This window comes from Mustelus asterias, unplaced genomic scaffold (assembly GCF_964213995.1).
Source record: "Mustelus asterias unplaced genomic scaffold, sMusAst1.hap1.1 HAP1_SCAFFOLD_704, whole genome shotgun sequence".
Lineage (NCBI taxonomy): Eukaryota > Metazoa > Chordata > Chondrichthyes > Carcharhiniformes > Triakidae > Mustelus > Mustelus asterias.
This window is the reverse complement of record NW_027590653.1, coordinates 163,531-186,403: the sequence shown is the minus strand read 5'-3', so window position 1 is coordinate 186,403 and position 22,873 is coordinate 163,531. Positions and strand designations below refer to the sequence as shown.

Genomic DNA, 22,873 nt, shown 5'->3' with positions numbered 1-22,873 from the left:
ACACACTATAACTATGTATAATCACTCTCACTGTACATAGCACACTATCACTCTTTACAATATCAACTATTGTATATAACACTAATGTCTGAATGGATGGCACAGTGGTTAGCACTGCTGCCTCACAGCACCAGGGACCGGTGTTCGATTCCCGGCTTGGGTCACTGTCTGTGTGGAGTTTGCACGCTCTCCCCGTGTCTGCGTGGGTTTCCTCCGGGTACTCTGGTTTCCTCCCACACTCCAAGGACGTGCGGGTTAGGTTGATTGGCCATGCTAGATTGCCTCTTGGTGTCAGTGGGATTAACTGGGTTAAATGCATGGAGTTATGGGGATAGGGCCTGGGTGGGATTGTTGTCAGTGCAGACTCGATGGGCCGAATGGCCTCCTTCTGCACTGTGGGGATTCTATGATTCTATTAACACATACAATTCCTGTCCTGTATCATGATCTTATATTGGATATGTCTTATATAATAATCAATGGGGTTCAGTCATTGTGTGGCCCTTTTTGGGAGGTTTAATCTTAAAGCTCTCACTAACACTGCAGACCTGGGGAAGAAACACATATACTCCTGCTGGTGGGTTCACCAGCACCAAGTGGTAGGGTACTTGTTAAATATCATCGGTGGTCTTCCTGCGTTGGGAGAAGGTAAGGGACAGCTGTGTGGATCCGTGCACACCAGGAGCTCCCCGAATCGGAAGGACCGAGCAAGGGACGTGCACTGTAACAGCCTGACCGAAAGGGAATGGCCCGCACCTCACGGGAACGTCAGGACTACAGAACCATAACCGGGCGGGAAACTGGGAGCGACAACCCAGCATGGACTGACCTCAGAGCGATAGGGTCCCCGTCGGCCTCCGAAGAGGACATCGAGCTCGCTCAGGAACGCTGGTGAAACCACCAAAGAAAAGAAAGAGACCTTTTAGGTTGGGGAAAATGGAGGTAATAAATAGTTTGGGGGCAAAGACTATGGGGGTTGGGTGGTGTGGGGGGCTGGGGCACGGGGAGGATGATGTAAAGGGTTAACTGTCGTGATAGCGACTGAGCATGTGTGTAAGGAGCAATGTCACTCACTGAGAGGAAACGTCTACCAGTGCACAATAGAGAGCACGTTGTCAAACTGTATTATGGTGTGGTGCAGCAGTTGCTCCATTTCTGACCAGAAAGCTTTGCAGCGGGTAGTCAAAACTGCCCAACACATCATCGGCACCCAGCTACCAGCCGTGCAAGACATTTATTACAAACGCTGTCTGCGGAGGTCTCTCAGCATCACTAGAGGTCCCACCCATCCCAGCCACAGACTGTTTGCCCCTCCTGCCTGGGAGGCGCTACAGATGCATTCGAGCCTGTCGGACTCGGCTCAGGAACAGCTTCTTCCCCAGAGCTGTTACCCAGCTGAACTCCATCCTTTAACAAATTCCCAGGTGATAATGTGGAGGGAGTTTAATGTGGGGGTGTTTCATCAATGGCAATGCCACTGAATATCAACGGGAGACAAGTTAAGACATGAAAAGGCATGAGCTATAAATACAATAGGGAATTGCCTAAGTTCAGTGTTATTTTCAGAAGCCACTCTCTCTCTCTCTCTCTGTGTTGCTGTAATTCAGAGAATGTCCACCAGAGGAGGACAGATCATTATCCCGTCATCCTGTACCTGGGGACCAATTCAGGGAAGAGAGGAGAAAGCTGGAGCTCAGCAGCCGGTGATCCCTGTCACTCACATCAACTGAGCTCTCCCTCACTACCCAGATACACACACTCACACACAATCACTCACTTACACACACACATCTCCACATGCACCCTCACACACGATCACAAACACTCCCTCACACAAACTCTCACACACATTATCACACAGTCACTCTATTGCACACAGTGACATACACAAACACGGACATACACACTGACGCATACACTTGGCACACATAGTGACACTGACACACGCGCACACCCGGATACACTGATGCTGAAACATGCACACACACACACTCACACACTCTCTCACGGCCACATTCACACACATACACACACACTTTCCCCACACACTCACACTGACAAACATACATACACACTTTCCCCACACACTCACACTGACAAACATACACACATACTTTCCCACACATACACACTCACACTGACATACAGACACCCACACACTTCCCCCACACACTCACACTGACATACATACCACACTTTCCCCACACACTCACACTGACATACATACACACACACTTTCCCCACACACTCACACTGACAAACATACACACATACTTTCCCACACATACACACTCACACTGACATACAGACACCCACACACTTTCACACACACTGACAGACACACATGTACTCACATACACACTCACCTACACACACACTTTGTGGCGTTCAGAACAGTGATCTGTTTGAATGGGTGTGTCTGTGTCCAATTGATGCTCACTGTGTTGATTGTTTCAGTCTGGGTGTTGACTCACAGCAAAGTAAACAGATCACGGCAGGAGCTATGAGAAGCTACAGAGAGTTGAAGCAGAGCGTGGACTTTGTCTAAAACTTTAAATAAAGTTCCTGCGCCTTGAGAAACTAGTGTCATCGCTGCGATGCTCTGAGGAAAATCAGATATATAAAAGATACAACACCTACAGTAAGCTCTGCGGACTAAGCTGAATAATATCTCCAATATCTCGGATTTTAACACAATCGGGAAACGGCAGGTTTGACCACACCTGCCCCGGGTGGAGTTTGGATCAGGTGCTGGCTGGTTTCGGTGTGCAGTCCATCCGGCAGGCCTGAACTCTGCCCTCTCCCCTCTCCTTTCCCCACAACCCCCCTTCCAACTTCAGTCAGCCTCAAACCACGAACCCAGACTCTGGGGGTTGGCGGCGTTGAACAGATTCTCCGTAGGGGCAATTGAAGGGACTTACCCTCTCGCCAGGATCACCCATGGGTCCGGGAGGTCCCGATGGACCGGGGGGGCCAGATGGACCCTGTCAACAAGACCAAGAAGAAGAAAAAATACAAGTCAAGGCATATAGAAACAGGCAGGTTCGGCAACCCAAGTACTCAGCACTGGCCAACACATCATCAGCATTCCCCATTGCTACATTGTCCGTGAGCGTGTCTAACATAGAAAGGGAGAGATAGGCGGAGAAAGGTTGAAGTCTATGGAAGACAGATGCTGCAGAGTGAGGGACAGAGAAAGAGGAGGGATGACACAGGATATAAGGAACAGAAAGAGGCCACTCGGCCCAACCAGTTTATGTAAGCATTTATGTTCCACTTGGCCTTCTCTTATCTTTCCTCATCTACATTTATCATTGTAACCTGTTATTCCTTAGCTCCTCATGTACCTGTCTCTCCTTTCCCCTGAAATGTGTCCATCCTGTTCGCTTCAGTCACTCCCTGTGATGGTGAGCTTCAGAGTAAAGATGTTTCTCCTGAATTCCCCATTGGATTTCTCAGTCACTCTCTTATATTGATGACCTTCACATCTCCATACAAGAGGAAACATTCTCTCTGTATCCACGCCATCAAAACCTTTCAGCATTTACCTCTCTCCTTCCCTCTTTCCATCCTCTACTCCCCCTCCCACTCTCTCCTCTCCCTCTCTCCTCTCTGCTTCTCACACGACCCACTTCTTCTCCATTCTCCACTCTCACTCTCTCTTGCTCATTTCACCCTCTCTCTTCCACCATCCTTCCCTTTTTCATCTCTCTTTCTCTCCCTCGCTCACTCCTTCCAACCTCTCCATCCTCCACCCTCCCTCGCTCTCTCTTCTCCCTCCCTCTCGCTCCTCCACCCTTCTTCCCCTCTTTCTCTCTCCCACTCTCCTCCCACCCTCCCTCTCCATCCTCCAGTCTCCCCCTCCCTGCCTTTCCATCCTCCACTCTCTCTCTCCCTTTACCATCCCGCTTTCCCCTCTCCCTTTCTCTCCTCTGCATCCCTTGCTCCCTCCCTCTATTTACTCAGTAATGGAGGACACATTCTGGTAGACGGTTATCAAAAAACCCTTTCTCACTGCAGAGGTCACATCGCAGGCAACTACTCAGGTGGGGATACACATCTGAGCGAATGGTACAGGTGGACCGAGATAACATGCAGGGACAAGTGAAAGAGGGTGATTTAGGGACAGCGCAACTCCTGAACCCGGTTCATTCACTTACCGTCTGGCCTTCTGGACCAGGGGGGCCTTCAACCAGCATTCCCTGTAAATAAATAGAGAGAGTGTCAAATACACGAGAGCGAACCCTGCAAATAAATAAATAGTGTTAGATATAGGAGGGGGAGTCCTTATAAATAAATAGAGTGTTAGATACAGGAGGGGAGAGGGGGATGGAGAGAGGAAGATGGAGAGAGGGGGATGGAGAGAGGAAGATGGAGAGAGGAAGATGGAGAGAGGAAGATGCAGAGAGGAAGATGCAGAGAGGAAGATGCAGAGAGGAAGATGCAGAGAGGAAGATGCAGAGAGGAAGATGCAGAGAGGAAGATGCAGAGAGGAAGATGCAGAGAGGAAGATGCAGAGAGGAAGATGCAGAGAGGAAGATGCAGAGAGGAAGATGCAGAGAGGAAGATGCAGAGAGGAAGATGCAGAGAGGAAGATGCAGAGAGGAAGATGCAGAGAGGAAGATGCAGAGAGGAAGATGCAGAGAGGAAGATGCAGAGAGGAAGATGCAGAGAGGAAGATGCAGAGAGGAAGATGCAGAGAGGAAGATGCAGAGAGGAAGATGCAGAGAGGAAGATGCAGAGAGGAAGATGCAGAGAGGAAGATGCAGAGAGGAAGATGCAGAGAGGAAGATGCAGAGAGGAAGATGCAGAGAGGAAGATGCAGAGAGGAAGATGCAGAGAGGAAGATGCAGAGAGGAAGATGCAGAGAGGAAGATGCAGAGAGGAAGATGCAGAGAGGAAGATGCAGAGAGGAAGATGGAGAGAGGAAAATGGAGAGAGGAAAATGGAGAGAGGAAAATGGAGAGGTCCCCATTCTGCCACTGGGCTAGTCAGCCCGCCTCTCTCTCTCTCTCTCCCACGAAAGCGCTGGTGGGTGACGGACGGGATCAGGTACTCACAGGCTCAACAACTGCAGGCTCCCCTTTCTCTCCCTTCAATCCGCTCAGGGCCATCTGAAAGAATAAAACACTCGTTCACAAAAATTGCATCGGATTCCCGTCTCTAATGCCACACCTCAGGGTGGGGTGGAGGGGGTATGAAGATCACTCCGGGGGCCATTGGGCTGCGGGGGAAGAGTCCGGGGGTGAGGGTTGCAGGGGGAGGGGGGGGAGCAATACACATCTGCCCTGGCCTGGGGAAATAGCTGACTCTCTCTCCCATCTTGAAGATATCACATTCACAAGTCAGTCTTAAGTGGCACTGTGGGGAGTGAGGTGGGGAGCGGGCTGGGGGGGTGCAAGGGTGGAGTGGCAAGGCCACAAGACTGATGGTTAGAAATCAGGAGGATTCCTGACTGGCAATGATTGGGGATTGACTGCGGAATGTGCTGGGAATCATCGGAATGCGCAATGAATGGCGCTTTCGTCTTCTCTGTGCCCTTGTGATGGTGGTAACGAGGGAGGGGGTTCCTCTTCATCGTGTTCTCTTATGCTCCAATAACGTACCTGCCCAGTAAACCGAGCCTGCTGCTTCCCGCATATACCCGCCCTCCCCCCCCTCGCCCTGGCCACAGTCCCCCTGGAACCGATTCGTGGCTGGATTTTGATAGTTTCCAGCAGGGGGAGGTCTGAAAAGCAATCTTTGCAAGTGGCACCACCGTCAACAATGGCACAGCTGAGGAAATGACGTAAGTCGAGAGTGGAGCAACACTACTGAACACGTGGTGACGTCACGGAACGAGAAACAAATGGATTGCCTCGATCAAATGCACGATGGCGTCCTGGTCCTGATGGAGATTGCACATAATCATAGTCATAGAATCCTTACAGTGCAGAAAGAGGCCGTTTGACCCATCGATTCTGCACTGACTCTCTGTCCTACCCTGTAAACTTGCACATTTACCACGGCTAATCCTCCTAACCCACACATCTTGGGACACACTAAGGGACAATTTAGCATGGGCAATCCACCGAACCTGCACATCTTTGGACTGTTGGAGGAAACCAGAGCACCCGGAGTAAACCCACGCAGACACGGGGAGAATGTGCAAACTCCACACAGACAGTGACCCAAGCCAGGAATCGAACCCGGGTCCCTGGCACTGTGAGGCAGCAGTGATAACCACTGTGCCACCCTAGACATTAATCCCCAACATAACAGGGAGATGCATTGCCAGGCGGGTGCCATCAGGTGGATTGATAGAAGTGAACGATGGGTATCACTGAGCGAAAGACAACATCGCTCTGAATAACATGGGGCATTGGAGGGCTGGACAAAGAAGCGATATCAGTACCCAGGAAGTGGAATCATGGGTTACCAGGAAGTGTGTGAAGGCATGACAAAACCGGAAGTGACATCATCACAGCAGGAGGTGATGTCACTGCAGCATCATCATAGAAGGAGATGGCATCATGGCAGGAGGAGGTGGCATTGTGGCAGATGGAGATGATGTGACATTACCATAGGCATCAGGAAGTGTTGCACACGTCAAAAACTAATGGGGAAATAGCAGCAGACAAGACAGCGACAAAACACAGGGAGATGATCACATTGCATGGAAGAAGAACATGTACATGGACCAGGAGGCAATGTGTACACAGACCAGGAGAGAACACGTACACACAGCAGGGAACAACATGTAGACATGCCACGAGACGTGTGCACAGACCTGGAGACAACATGAACACAGACCAGGAGAGAATATGTACACAGACCAGGAGACACAGGTGCACAGAGATCAAGAGACAATGTGTACACAGACGAGGAGATGATGTGTGCAAAGTCACCAATGGAAAATATGTACACAGACCAGGAGAGAACATGAACACAGACCAGGGACAATGTGTACACCGACCAGGACAGAACCTGTGCTGGATCAGGAAACAAAGTGTAACGTAACGTCACCATAGTCCCAGATGATCACAGGCTGCCCTCCCCTTTGATGGGGAGAGCTGACTGATGGTGATTTAACCTGATGATGACCACACCTCAGGCAAGGGGCAAACTTGAGAAGGCGGGATTTTCATGAATAACCTCAGCCAGTATGGGAATTGAACCCGCACTGTCGATATTGCTCTGCATCACAAACCAGCGGTCCAGCCGACTGAGATAAATGAATCCCCATAAAATGTACAGAGGCCAGGAAATCACATGTATACAGACCAGGAAATGACATGTACACAGACCAGAAGACGACGTGTACACAGATCAGAAGATGACGTTTACACAGACCAAAAGATGATGCGTACACAGACCAGAAGACGACACGTACACAGACCAGAAGACGGCGCATACACAGACCAGAAGACGGCGCATACACAGACCAAAAGATGATGCGTACACAGACCAGAAGACGACACGTACACAGACCAGAAGACGGCGCATACACAGACCAGAAGACGGCGCATACACAGACCAAAAGATGATGCGTACACAGACCAGAAGACGACGCGTACACAGACCAGAAGACGACACGTACACAGACCAGAAGACGGCGCATACACAGACCAAAAGATGATGCGTACACAGACCAGAAGACGACGCGTACACAGACCAGAAGACGACGCGTACACAGACCAGAAGACGACGCGTACACAGACCAGAAGACGACGCGTACACAGACCAGAAGACGACGCGTACACTGACCAGAAGACGACGCGTACACTGACCAGAAGACGACGCGTACACAAACCAGAAGACGACGCGTACACAGACCAGAAGACGACGCGTACACAGACCAGAAGATGACATATACACAGACCAGGAGACAACGTGTACACAGACCAGGAGACGACGTGTGCACAGACCAGGAGACGACGCGTACACAGACCAGAAGACGACGCGTACACAGACCAGAAGATGACATATACACAGACCAGGAGACAACGTGTACACAGACCAGGAGACGACGTGTGCACAGACCAGGAGACGACGTGTACACAGACCAGGAGACGACGTGTGCACAGACCAGGAGACGACGTGTGCACAGACCAGGAGACGACGTGTGCACAGACCAGGAGACGATGCGTGCACAGACATGGAGACAATGTGTGCACAGACATGGAGACGATGCGTGCACAGACGTGGAGACAAAGTGTGCACAGACATGGAGACAAAGTGTGCACAGACGTGGAGACAAAGTGTGCACAGACATGGAGACAAAGTGTGCACAGACATGGAGACAAAGTGTGCACAGACATGGAGACAAAGTGTGCACAGACATGGAGACAAAGTGTGCACAGACATGGAGACAAAGTGTGCACAGACATGGAGACAATGTGTGCACAGACGTGGAGACAAAGTGTGCACAGACATGGAGACAAAGTGTGCACAGACATGGAGACAAAGTGTGCACAGACATGGAGACAATGTGTGCACAGACCAGGAGACGATGCGTGCACAGACATGGAGACAATGTGTGCACAGACGTGGAGACAAAGTGTGCACAGACATGGAGACAAAGTGTGCACAGACATGGAGACAATGTGTGCACAGACATGGAGACAAAGTGTGCACAGACATGGAGACAATGTGTGCACAGACGTGGAGACAAAGTGTGCACAGACATGGAGACAAAGTGTGCACAGACATGGAGACAATGTGTGCACAGACATGGAGACAAAGTGTGCACAGACATGGAGACAATGTGTGCACAGACGTGGAGACAAAGTGTGCACAGACATGGAGACAAAGTGTGCACAGACATGGAGACAATGTGTGCACAGACATGGAGACAATGTGTGCACAGACACGGAGACAACATGTACACAGATCAAGAGACAAGGTGTGCACAGACCAGAAGACAACATGTACACAGACCAGGAGCATTGTGTACAAGGAAAAGGAGCAGTGGAGGAAGGACATTGGAGCAGATGCCGTCAATGACATTCAATCAACACTGAGAGACGATGGCTCTGTGTTATGTTTCACCCGGCCACTTACTCCTTCCGTGTACACCTCAGTCTCAACCGGAAGACCCGGACCGATTTCCGTGGGCAGGGGCTCCTCGTAATAGTCTTTGTAAACGTAGTCATAATCGTAGCCGGGGTCACCAGGACCGAGGTCTTCTCCAGTAAAATACTCCTTTGAGAGGCCGAGGTCTCCTTTGGTCGGGTGGGTGGAGCTGTGTACCTGCTGGTGCTGCCAAGTAGCAGTGGGAGGGGAGCGAAAGCAGCTGGTTAGGGTTAGTGAAGCAAACTGCACCCAGCTGGGTGCGGCTGCACCAAATAACCATGGCTCAGTATCCTGCGGCTAAACCCAGAAGCTACCAGAAGCTGGCCAGATCCCGGTACCCAATGTACTGGCTGCATGCACGGAGAGAGAGGCGAGGGTGGGGGAGGACCTAACGGTTTGCCAGAGATAGACTCAGCCATGATCATGCTACTGGTTACTGCCACCTGGCAGAGCAGAGGTGGGTGGTGAGGGTTGGTGGTGAGACAGACACCAAACCTGACACACACCCACAGGCAGGGTACGGATACACCAATACTGACTCCTTTAATTCTGGATTGTATATCCCTGAACCGGTGTGAAATGCATACGCAAAGATCCCTCTGGAGTGAAGGTAGTTTATAGAAATAACTTGTTGATGTGCTTGTAAGCACAAAATGGTTCAAAGATCCACAGCCTCGACAACTGAGAGCTTGTGGCAGCAACAATCTGGTTGAAGTGGTGTGTGTGTGTGTGTGGTCGGAGAGTAGTTTGTGTTTGTTTGTTTGTAGTGTTGTATGTCTGGTTGCTGTATAGTGTAGTGCATGTGTATCTTGTCAGAGTGGCACACATCAGCTGACCCTTGATAGAATCAATGCCACTTCAGGGGACCGGTGGCTGCCCTCTTTTGTCTGAGGGCACAATTGGGGTTCAGTTGAATTAACAGCATAGAGCAGGGCCAGTCAGCCCAAAGGCTGGTGCTGGGCTCCTCCCACTTGGAAACCCGTCCCCCCCCCAAACCCTCTTCACCACTCCCATAAGCCGATCCTTCTATCCCTTTCTCCCTCGTGGGTTTATGCAGTTTCCCCTTATTGGTATATGTGTAATTCTCCTCAGCTGTGGCACAATCCCAGCACTCTGTGGGCAAGGAGATTTCTTCTCAATTCACTGCTGGATTTATTTGTGACTCCTACTATCCTTATAATCCCCTAGGTCTGGTCTCCCCTGTAACTGGAAGGATCATCTCCCCCTTTACCCTTTAAAACCTGTCGGCTACCTCTCAGTCTTAACCTTTCTGGAGAAAAACTACTGATGCCATCGGGCTGCCTTTACCATTCCAACCTCTCGGCTGGGATGTGAACCGAGGGAACCTTTTCGGTCTGCGGCTGTTTACTCTGTTGTCTGCGTGCGCTCTGTATCTGTATAAAATTTGGGGGGCCCCAAGTCTGGTCTATACGCTAGCTTCCACACAGGTTTGTTTGTGAGACTGAGGGGGGGAGGTGTGGGCCTGGCACTTGTGAGGAGAACCACTTGGCATCCTGTCCCAGCACTTGGCGGTCGGCAATGGTCCCTGCCGAGCAGGTGGGGTAAATTGATGGCATCCACGTTCAGGCTGTAGGAAGCAGAGGTGGTCACATACAGGAAAAAAAACACGGCCATTGCCACTCAGTCACAGCCTCGTTGGACGGACATGTGCTACTGCCACTCAGTGACTCAGAGGTGCCAACCCAAACACAGCTCACTGACCGTCGTTCTTTCAGTGGGGAGGAGTAGGGGTGGGTGGGGGGGACGGGAATTGGGTGGGGGGCAGGGGGCAAACACCTCTACAAGACTCATGGGAATCCCACTAATTTTACCCACACTGAGTCGCTAACCAACGGGCACCCTCTGTGGGTCACCTCATCCACATGACCGCTCTACGGCGTCGATGGCAAGTGCTGCCAGGCCACAGGGTGCATCACAGTGTGTGCAGGAGTCAGCAGGAAGTGAGCCAGGCGATATTTCATCTCCCCCCGCATAACCCAGCGCTGCTGAAGATTCACTGCAAGCACCCTGAGTGCAACCAAGGCCAACAGCTGGTTCAGCCCAGATGTTCCTGTCACCTGTGGACTCAGGGACAGATTCTCCACCCCCGCTCGGCCCTCCGGATCAGTTGTGTCACTGGCAATTCGGTCACGGGAGCACGGAGAGGTAGTCACTGAGAGGTAGTCACAGAGGCAGACACATACATATATGTACAATTGAGACTGGACAAAGATATAGCCCATATACACCACTGATGTTCACATTCTTTGAGGCTCTGTACACAGGGGAAGAAGGGTTGCTTAGCTTGGAAAAGGCACTTTGGAATTTTGAAAGCACTCCCATGGGATGTATTTAACGTTGTCCTTCTCTCTCAAATCCAACAATATGGACAGTAGTCAGAACCTTGATCCAGTCCCTAATCACAATGTTCTCAGCAGTGATTACTGGAAAGGTCACAGTGAGTGGTACAGCTTACTGTTAATCTAGAACCAGCCAATGTGGGACCTGTCCTGGGAGTGTTTGATGGAGACAGTGTAGAGGGAGCTTTACTCTGTATCTAACCCCGTGCTGTACCTGTCCTGGGAATGTTTGATGGGGACAGTGTAGAGGGAGATTAATGGATGAACCCTGGAGATGTTGCACCATGGATTGTTCCCATGTTGACCTCTGACCCTTCCTGACCATTGACCACTTGCCCGTGTATTGGGAAACTCTTCCATTCTCAGTTTCACTGTCTGACATCTCGTTCTTTCCTGATTGGTTGACTGACACCGACAAAGTGTGTGGATTCCAGGAAAAAAACAATGTTGGAAAAATCCCATTCCACATGAGGAGCCTTTCAGGTTTAAAAACACCTTTGCAAAGAAGCCAGTGTACGGAACCTCTGCTAATGTCCCCCCATCCCCACCATTGTGAGGAGGACAGACTGCACAACACCAGAATAAACCAGTTTAAGAATTGGCACACTGACAACTGGGCGTCACTAGCTGTCAAGACCGAAACCTCCAAATCATAGAAATCATAGAAACCCTACAGTGCAGAAAGAGGCCATTTGGCCCATCGAGTCTGCACCAATCCCACCCAGGCCCTACCCCCATATCCCTCCATATTTTAGCCACTAATCCCTCTAACCTACGCATCTCAGGACACTAAGGGCAATTTTAGTATGCCCAATCAACCTAACCCGCACATCTTTGGACTGTGGGAGGAAAACCGGAGCACCCGGAGGAAACCCACGCAGACACGAGGAGAATGTGCAAACTCCACACAGACAGTGACCCAAGCCGGGAATAGAACCCAGGTCCCTGGAGCTGTGAAGCAGCAGTGCCAACCACTGTGCTACCGTGCCGCCCAAAGGGGGGAATAAGGGCAATCTTCCCAATCTCTGGCTTTGCCAATCTGGTGAACAGATTATTCCAGGAGATCAGCGTGATCTCAACCAGCTCCCCAAATCTCTCAGGTCACCTATCAGCTCAATTACCACTTCGGGACTGGCCGGTTTTGGGAACGAGCCAAGTCCGCAATGTGTTTTTTTGGCTGATATTAAACACATCCCAAGCATAGAATCAAGGAATCCCTACAGTGCAGAAGGAGGCCATTCGGCCCATCGAGCCTGCACTGACAACAATCTCACCCAGGTCCTATCCCTGTAACTACACGTATTTACCCTGCTAATCCCCCTGACACTAGGGTTAATTTAGCATGGCCAATCCACCGAACCTGCACATCTTTGGAGTGTGGGAGGAAATCGGATCACCCGGAGGAAACCCATGTAGACATGGGGAGAACATGCAAACTCCATACAGGCAGTCACCCAAGGCCAGAATTGAACCCAGGTCCCTGGCACTGTGAGGCAGCAGTGCCACCGTGACACCCGAGCTCCACCAGTAATCCTCCCCCTCCCCCACCTTTCCCCATCCACTCCTCTCCCTCACATCTTGCCTTTTACCAGTTTGTTAGCCGGTCCATTCTGTGCCGTGCAGTCAGCCCCACCCCCGCTTGCTCTCCCCTCTGCCCAACAGTCACAAGCTCATGGCACAAGTGCGGGACATGGCCTAAAGCAGAAGAGACACCTTTCCCCCAAAGAAATCTCATATTGTCATTGTAGAGGGAGGGCCACAGCATTATTCGACAGCAAATCAGACAGAGGAGTGGGGAAACCTCCTGGCATCTGTTCCAGGTCCTTCCAGTGGCAGTCAGAGGATTTCCCATTTACTTCAGATGCGCACAGTAAGCAAATCCAATGACTCCTACCTCTTGATAACCTTCGAAACCTGCTCTTATTGCCCCTGTCCCTGTAGGCCCAGGGGCCTCCTACCTCTCTGTGACCATAGCAACCTCCCATTGCCCTTTCCCTATAGGCCCAGGGGCCTCCTACCTCTCGGTGACCATAGCAACCTCTCATTGCCCTTTCCTATAGGCCCAGGTGTTTACTACCTCTAGGTGACCATAGCAACCAGCCGTGGGGAACATGGGCTTTGCACAAATAGGTCAGGGGGTGGGGGTGGTCAGTTTTGTGGGCTTTAATGGGACATAGAAACTAAGATTTAGCTAGGTTCTCCTTCCTGAAAGTAGAGAATTCATACAGGTTATTTCCCTGGACTGTTACTGGCTGCATGTTGTCCTCAGCATGAAATTGGACACAAATGGTTATAAATCAATAATGGATGTGGCAAATATGCTGCGCAGTTGGGGGGGGGGGGGGGGGGGGAAGAGGGGGTGGGGGATGATCTGTGATGGGTTAAGCTACGCGTCTGTGAATCGACTATCCATTCAGCTTTCTACTTTAGCAGCAGGGGCCAGAAGATGTTCCATTGTCCAGCTGTGGTCTCCTCCTGCCCTAACCCAAATTATTGATCTACTCATGCTCTGTGGAGTGGGGAGGAGAGAAGAGGTCTTGTGGCGCAGTGGGTAAGGTCCCTGCCTCTGAGCCAGAAGCTCCAGGTTCAAGTCCCATCCCAGGGCTTGATGGCCAAAGGAAGGTGCGTTCACAACATGACCAAACAGGTTGAGTGCGTCAACCTGTAAATCCTTCCAAGACGGCAAGCGGTAAAAGTGGGAGAGGCTCCTGGTCAGCCATTGCTTGATGTGGAGTAATGTCCCCTCAAGCTGTAAGCCTCTGGCGACTGACTTAGGAACCTGTTCCAGGAGGAATCTCGACAGAAAGACAGCACTTGCTTTGTCTGCCTCAGGCATCACTCGTGGCAGGAGGGCCTCTGGGTCATGTTACATGGGCTTTCAGAGACATACCAAACTGGGCATTGCAATGGTGGTGGTAGGGGTGGGGTGATCCCGACAATTAAAAATCTGATGGTCGTGGAAATCTAGAACTCCCGTTGGTCGATAATGAATCATAGAATCCCGACAGTGCAGAAAGAGGCCATTTGGCCCATCAAGTCTGCACCGACCACAATCCCATGCAGGCCCTATTCCCATAATCCCTCATACTTACCCTGCTAATCGCCCTGACACTCGGGTCAATTTAGCATGGTCAATCCACCTAACCCGCACATCTTTGGACTGTGGGAGGAAACCGGAGTACCCGGAGGAAACCCACGCAGACACGGAGAACGTACAAACTCTACACAGATAGAGACCCGAGGCTGGAATTGAACCCGGGATCCCAGCGCTGTGAGGCAGCAGTGCTAACCACTGTGCCATCGTACGCCCAACTAGAATTTCCAAGATGGAGATCAGTAGTGTTATGGTCGGTCCTGATCACAAAGCATGAAGGGCGAAGGCTGACAAATCATAGAATCATAGAAACCTTACAGTGCAGAAAGAGGCCATTCGGCCCATCGAGTCTGCACCGACCATGATCCCACCCAGGCCCTATCCCCATATCCCTACATATTTACCCGCTAATCTACGCATCCCGGGACACTAAGGGGCAATTTTTTACCATGGCCAATTAACCTAACCCGCACATCTTTGGACTGTGGGAGGAAACCGGAGCACCCAGAGGAAACCCACGCAGACATGAGGAGAATGTGCAAACTCCACACAGACAGTGACCCAAGCCGGGAATCGAACCCAGGTCCCTGGAGCTGTGAAGCAGCAGTGCTAACCACTGTGCTACCGTGCCGCCCAAATGGAGTTAGGGTGCAGCTTGTCCATGGTGCCAATGATTCAGTGGTGCCTTGCTTGGCTCCCAGTTGGTTGCCATCACCGAACATTCTTGCTGCATGCACCACTGTTTCGGAAAAGGATTGGCCACTTTGGAAGAAGCTGATTAGTTTTGCAACCTGCCAACATAATGGATCTCTTTTAGGCCTGATATCCAGTTAGCCCCTCCGGTCACCAATTCCTTACACATCCAGGGGATGTGGGCATCGCAGCAACTGTCACCCATCCCTAATTGCCCCTTGAACTGAGTGTCTTGCTCAGCCATTTCACAGGGGGCAGTAAAGAGCCAACCACATTGCTTGAGTTGTGGGAGGCTCCGGGGTAACCTGTAGGCCAAACTGGCCAAGGAAGGCTGATTTCCCTCCCTACGGGGGTGGGAGGTTGCGGGGGGAGGGGGGGGGGGCAGCAGTGAACCAGATGGGGTTTTTAAATGACAGTCAGGAATGGTTGCCATGGTCACCAACAAATGGCAGATTTATTGATTGACTTGAAGTTCCCCTGATTGTCCTGGCAGGATTTGAACGCATTTTCCCCAGAGATCATCAGTCTGGCACCTCTGGATTAGAAACGTATTGACATTTCCCTCACACCACCCTAAGGGCTCTGACTGCAGTTATCTGTGACCTCAGTGTTGTCGAGGTTTAATGGATTTGTAGAGCTGGGAATGGGTGGAACGTTGCCTGCCCATTCCAAGGATCACCCACCAACCCACTGTGCCCTGACCCCCGACCCTTCACATCCCTCCCCATACCTCCCAACATCACCCCAACCAGGGGGGGCTCAGCAGCTGCTCATGTCCTCCCGCTCCCTGCGGGGAGGCAGCTCTGAGGAAGATGGCAGTGCAGGGCAGTGTGGGCAGCCGCGTTACCTCGGTCGCCTCGCCCCCGGTGAATTGCGGCACCTCGTCCGTGACTGGCACCTCGCTGTAGTCCTGCCCGGCCGTTGGAGTCTCATAGGGGATCTCATCCTCGTAGAGGGCTGGGTCCGTCGGATCCTGTACACGGTTCGTAACGGGAGAAGAGGGCGTTAGCGGCTTGAAGCGTTTGCCGAGGAGTGGGAGGGTGTGGGGATGGGTTGGGGGAAGGGGTGGGGAGGGAATCAAGCAGGTTGAGAAGAGGCGATGCCATGAGGCCCATTATCGCAGAGATAATGGGGTCGCAGAAGATGGTGCAAGAGATGGTGGGAATGAGCGGGTGAGAAGAGAGAGAAAGAGAGAGAGAGATGACGGCATTATCCAGGGATCTTTCCATAGCGGGTGGAGAGGAAAGATTGGAATAATGGCCCTCCTTTGCGATGGTTGCGATTCTACCTGTTGGAATCCGTTCAGCCGGCTCTTTTGCTGGACGGTTCTGACAGAGGTGGACTTGGTCGCGGCTGCGGCGGATTTGGCTGCGGCGGAGGCGGACTTGGTCGCGGCTGCGGGCGATTTGGCGGAGGCGGACTTGGTCACGGCTGCGGCTCTGTGCTTGACCGCAGGGTTCCGGGCAGTTGTCAACTTGACGGCAGCAGGCTTCGGGAGGGACGCCTTTTTTGGGGGTGCCACGCCGACCCTGAACGCCTTCGCTTTCGGCTTGGTGGCGCCGTTTGCCGCCTGCTTCCGCCCATTGGTTTTCCCTTTCTGAATGATGGCGGTGAGAAAAATGGGATGGAGGAAGCCATGGAAGAGGAGAGAGAGAGAGGGAAAGAGAGAGAATGGACATGACCAATGGCATGAAATGAGATGGTGCAACACATGGCGGCCATGAGGAATCCCCATTGCCAACCAATCTTTATCGGGCGAGCACCAGGCCTGAACTCTGATAAGACCATGTCCACTGCTAACCCCATGGTCATCCCTACCCTACATCAATCCCCAAAATGCACTCTCCTGGCAACAGAAGCCGTCGCTGTTCAGCTGTCTTCCATTGGGATCGTTCATGCTGTGAGGAACCTCCCGGTGGAAGATCCCCCCACTTTTCCACGGCTTGCACCAAAATACATACGAACATACAAATTAGAACTAGGCCACTCGGCCCCTTGAGCCTGCCCCACCATTCAATAAGGTCATGGCTGATCAGATTGTAACCTCAACCCCACATTCCTGCCGACCCCCACTTGATAACCTTTCACCCCCTCGTTAATCAGGAATCTCTCTCGCTCTACCTTAAAAAGATTCAAAGTCTCTGCTTCCACTGCCTTTTGAAGAAGAAAGTTCCAGAGACTCTCCACACTCTCAGAGAAACAAAAATTCTCTTCATCTCTGTCTTAAATGAATGACCCCTTGATTCTCTGACAAGAGGAAACATCCTCTCCACATCCACCCTGTCAATGCCCCTCAGGATTTTATGTTTCAATCAAGTCGCCTCTTACTCTTCTGAACTCCAGCAGATACAAGCCTCGCCTGTCCAGCCTTTCCTCATGAGACAACCTGCCCATTCCCAACGCTTAACCTGAATTCATGGGTGTGTGGTTATGTGTGTGTGCATGCGCATTAGATCAACTGGACAAATCCCTTTCTGTCTCTCATATTCACAGATGGTCTCTGTCTCACACACACACACACACATACACACTGTCACACACACACACACACACACACACTCTGTCACACACACTCTGTCACACACACACACTCTGACACTGTCACACACACACACACTCATACACTGTCACACACACACACTGTCACACACACAGTCACACACACACACACAGTCACACACACACACACAGTCACACACACACACACAGTCACACACACACACACAGTCACACACACACACACAGTCACACACACAGTGTCACACACACACACAGTCACACACAAACACACTGTCACACACACACTGTCACACACACACTGTCACACACACACTGTCACACACACACTGTCACACACACACTGTCACACACACACACTCAGAGGGTGGTGAACCTGTGGAATTCTCACCCAGTGATAGATTTCTAGACTCTAAATAGGTCAAGTGGAATGGGGAGAGCGCTGGAGTGCTGTGTTGAGATATAGGGGCCGGAATTCTCCGACCTCGCCTGCGACTGGAATTCTCCAGTCCCGCTGCAGCGAATGGAGATTTGGTTACCATAGAACCATAGAAAATTACAGCTCAGAAACAGGCCTTTTGGCCCTTCTTGTCTGTGCCGAACCATTTTTTGCCTAGTCCCACTGACCTGCACTTGGACCATATCCCTCCACACCCCTCTCATCCATGAACCCGTCCAAGTTTTTCTTAAATGTTACCACTTTATCCGGCAGCTCATTTCACACTCCCACCACTCTCTGCATGAAGAAGCCCCCCCTAATATTCCCCTTAAACTTTTCTCCTTTCACCCTTAACCCATGCCCTCTGGTTTTTTTTCTCCCCTCGCCTCAGCGGAAAAAGCCTGCTTGCATTCACTCTATCTATACCCATCAAAATCTTATACACCTCTATCAAATCTCCACTCATTCTTCTACGCTCCAGGTTGAGTGAGAAATTCTCCATTCTCACTGGCAGCAAGAGCGGGGTTGGGGGATGGGGCCTGGAGAGTTCCGGCCATGATCAGCCATGATTGCATCAAACGGCGGTGGAGCAGTCCCGATGGGCTGAATAACCGACTGTTTTCTCTGTCTCTATCTCTCCAACGCGCCCCCCCCCACCCCACCACCACCCCACCTTTCTGCCCCGTGCCCATTTCCAAACCACCCCCTGTCTCACCCTCCTGTTTCTCCCCCCCATCCCGCCACCGTCCCCTCACAACCACCCAAGGCCCCACAAAGTCTTATAAAGATCACAACTTGGTGCTCCGTCCAAACCTCAGAACATGGAAGCGATCGATGATGATAAGCAATGATGGCGGCATGATGATAACGGGGGACACGGCTCAGGCCACACAGGACAACACCTTGGACATACACAAGACACGCTGGCACATGCCGGGCACACTGCCCCGCCTCTATTTTTACCTGCCCCGGATCCGCATTTCCAACAGCTCCCTCAGTCGTTGGCATGGTGGGCGGAGGAAATGTGTGAAACTCAGAGTAATAGTCATAATACTCGTAATCCTCGTCATAGTACTATGAGTGACAGAGACAGGCAGAGAAAAATAAAATCACAGCAGAAACTGTTAGAACGGAAATTAAGAGATCTTCACAAATTTCTGTTCATGTCAGGGAGGGAGAATAGAAATTTAGCTCACTCGAAAACAGGAAAAAGGGCAACAGTTGTTCCTGACCACAGCGAGTTAGCCAATCAGGAGTGGACAGACCTGCTCACGAAATGAGAAAAGCGTCTCTAAGATATACAAGGTTTCATTTCACTCCAATTCTCACTCACCATTCTTGAGAACGTTTCAGTGACTTAACCAGAATCAAGGGTAAGGCAGGATCAGGATATTGAATTGGATGATCAGCCATGATCAAAATGAATGGTGGAGCCAGCTCGAAGGGCCGAATGGCCTAATCCTACTTCGACTTTCTATGTTTCTATGGAATCTTTTTATTGATGTGCATGATGTGGATGTCGCTGGCTAGGCCCAGCATCTGTTGCCCAACTCTATTTGGCCCTTGAGAAGGTGATGGTGAGCTGCCTTCTTGAGCCGCTGCAGTCCCTGTGGTGTAGGTACACCCACAGTGCTGTCAGGGAGGGAGTTCCAGGATTTTGACTCAGTGACAGTGAAGGAACAGCCGATATATTTCCAAGTCAGGATGGTGAGTGATTTGGAGGGGAACCTCCAGGTGGTGGCGTTCCCAGGTATCTGCTGTTCTTGTCCTTCTAGATGGTAGAGGTCGTGGGTTTAGAAGGTGCTGCCTTTGGAGAGAGCATCTTGTAGATAGTACACACGCTGCCACTGTGTGTCAGTGATGGAAGGAGTGATCATTTGGGGTAGCAATTTGGGGTAGCAATCAAGCGGGCTGCTTTGTCCTGGATGGTGTCGAGCTTCTGGAGTGTTGGAGCTGCACCCATCCAGCCAAGTGGAGAGTTTTCCACCACACGCCTGGCTTGTGCCTTGGAGATGGTGGACAGGCTTTGGGGAGTCAGGAGGTGAGTTACTCGCTGCAGGATTCCCAGCCTCTGACCTGCTCTGGTAGCCACCGTGTTTATGTGGCTAGTCCAGTTCAGATTCTAGTCAATGGTAACCCCAGGAATTTGATAGTGGGAGATTCAGTGATGGGAATGCCATTGAATGTCAAGGGGTGATGGTTGTCGGTCCAAATGGAATTGATGTACAGGAGGTTTGGAGGTGCTACACGCAGCTGACAGGTCAAGGATTCTCCCTGCTGTTCCCACTGGAGCTGGGGGTGGTGCTGGACAAGGACTGGGCCAATCATGGTCCATAAGGGAGTGAGGGATCTTTGACACTTCAGCCACTGGCCCACGTGAATGACACCCCGGCACAGATACAAACCTCTGGCCCGATTGGCTTCTCCCAGTTGGATTTAGCTGCGGATCGTTTTCCAGTTGATGGGAGCACGGCCTGTAACTCAGTCGAAGCAGAGGCCTCGATCGCTTCACAGCAGAGTCCTATCAAAGCGGCATCGTCCCTTGGACAAGGGCCCGTCATGGACGCTGCCGCCGTGGTGGGAGGGCGGTGATACCGTAGGGTGGGACATGAACAAAAACCATTGGAGGGCAATCTCTTAATTTTCCATGTGTGTAATCACAGACCGGCCGCGGAGCTGTGTTACATTCTTCATTAATACTCTTAACAAGGTAAGTTACAATAGCCGGCATAAAATCAGCATCGCGCGTGGGGAGGAGGTTGGAAAGAGCCCGGGCGTTGTGTTCATCTCTTGTCAGTTTAGCACTGAGACAACAGCTTCGTCAGGAAGACGGGGGAGGGGGTGGGGATGGGGGGAGGGGGTGGGGATGGGGGGTGGCCCGCTCTTAACCTCTCCATACGCTAGGCTTCCATATTAGTCGATGTATTTGATATCTGTTTTTGCCCAACTGCCCAAAACTGGAAAGTGGGCTGAGGCTTGTGAGGGGGTTGGGGAGTTGGGAGTCGTGTCCAACTGCTCTTTGTATTGACCAAGGAGATGGTTGGTCCCAGTCGACCAGGTTGGGTTGGGTTGGGTTGGGGTGGGGGGTGATGAGAGTGGTGGGTGGGTTTGTGGGGAGGGTGGATGCTGCTGGGAGGGTGCTTGGGGGCTTGAACAAGGGGGAAGCAACAATACCTCCCAAGATAGAATGGCCAGAAGGACAAAGGTCACCTCTCAAGGCACACACTTGTGAAGGAGCTTCATGACCGGCAGGAGCAAGAGGGTTTAAATTTAAGTTTCTTCATTAGTGCCACAAGTAGGCTTACATTAACACTGCAATGAAGTTACTGTGAAAATCCCCGAGTCGCCATACTCCGGCACCTGTTCAGGTTCACTGAGGGAGAATTTAGGATGGCCAATGCACCTAAACCAGCACGTCTTCTGGACTGTGGGAGGGGAGGCGATCAGCCTGGAAGAGGCAATCTTCTCCGGGTCGCACAGATGGCCGTCCCCCGTCCCTGCACTGTTGTTCTTTTAGCCGCCCACCTGAAGAGGAGGGTTTAAGGAGGAAAATAAGAGATCACTGAAGGTAGTTTATCTCTTTACCAGGGAGCTTGTCCCCTGCCAAGTGGGAGGTGGGCACGTGACAGAGCGTGGCGATGAATGTGATCCCGGTTCTCCAGATGCGAGTTCCGTGGGATCAGGGAGGGGAAATCTGGGGGTGGTGGGAGTTTGGGCACTGGGGGTGGGAGATGGGTGGAATGCGGTAGCGAAATAAGCCCTAATTCACCTCAATTGATGTTGGGTAGCAGTGGAGACTCACACTTGAGGTGGGTCGGAACCAAAGACTTGCATTTGGACAGACATTCAGCAGATGTCTCAAAGCACCTTCCAGCGAAGTGAGTGCTTCCTTCTTTGGAAGTGTACTGGCTGTCGTAATGTTGGAAACAGAGCAGCCAACCCGTGCACAGCAAGATCCCACAAACAGGTGATCAAATAATCCATTCTGTTGTGTGGTGGCAATTGAGGGGTAAATACTGGTCAGCAGGGCAGGGATAAATCCCCTTCTCTCCTTTGAGTTACTGCCGCGGGACCCTGTCGCAGGCAGGTGGAGCCTTGGGTTTAATGCCTCATGCTTAAGGCGGCACAGCAGGCACTGCGACACACCCTCAGTGCTGTAGTGGGTTGCCAGCTTTCATTTTTCCCTCTGCACTCAAGTCCCTGCAGGGACTGGGAGAAACCGGCGTCACACCCCCACCCTGTCACCCACTTCATCTCCCTGCCCCGAGTTAAAATCCACCCTACCATTGCTATTGAGTAAGTCAGAGAGCGGGGTTTTGTTTTGGAAGGCGATGGGGGGGGGGGGGGGGGGGGTGGTTGGTGGGGGTTGAAGATGAAGCAGGAGGCTGAACTGACCGGTGTGGAGATGAACGCTCACTGAGGGGCTGAGAGCAGACTCCTGAGTAATTAAGCTTGTTATCACATCACATCCCAAGAGAGCCAATTCCATCAACAGACTCTGAGGCACAATGAATTTCTTCCCCTCCTCCTCAGCAAATAACTACCCCCACCCCCCTGTCCACCGCCCAACAACAGGGCATTGCCCAGCCTCTACCAACGGCGAGTTAGGACGGTGTCATGTGAATACAAAATGGCCACCAGTTGCCGGTGTAGGAAAGAGAGAGAGGGGCCCAAACTTTCCAATTGTGCAGAGTAGTCATCAGTGAATATGAAGCC

The 22,873-nt window shown here is 51.6% G+C and overlaps 1 protein-coding gene across 1 annotated transcript in view; it reads right to left on the bottom strand.

The window, feature by feature from the left end:
• Nucleotides 1-8,988: 8,988 nt before the first annotated feature.
• The window catches only part of LOC144487291 (collagen alpha-1(V) chain-like), a 44,342-nt gene continuing 30,457 nt past the window's right edge, over nucleotides 8,989-22,873 (bottom strand). The window contains exons 6-8 of the mRNA XM_078205373.1: nucleotides 19,121-19,231; nucleotides 16,049-16,174; nucleotides 8,989-9,240 (exon numbers count right to left, since the gene is read on the bottom strand). Coding sequence (XP_078061499.1) covers nucleotides 8,989-9,240; nucleotides 16,049-16,174; nucleotides 19,121-19,231 — 489 coding nt within the window. The remainder of the gene's footprint in view (nucleotides 9,241-16,048; nucleotides 16,175-19,120; nucleotides 19,232-22,873) is intronic.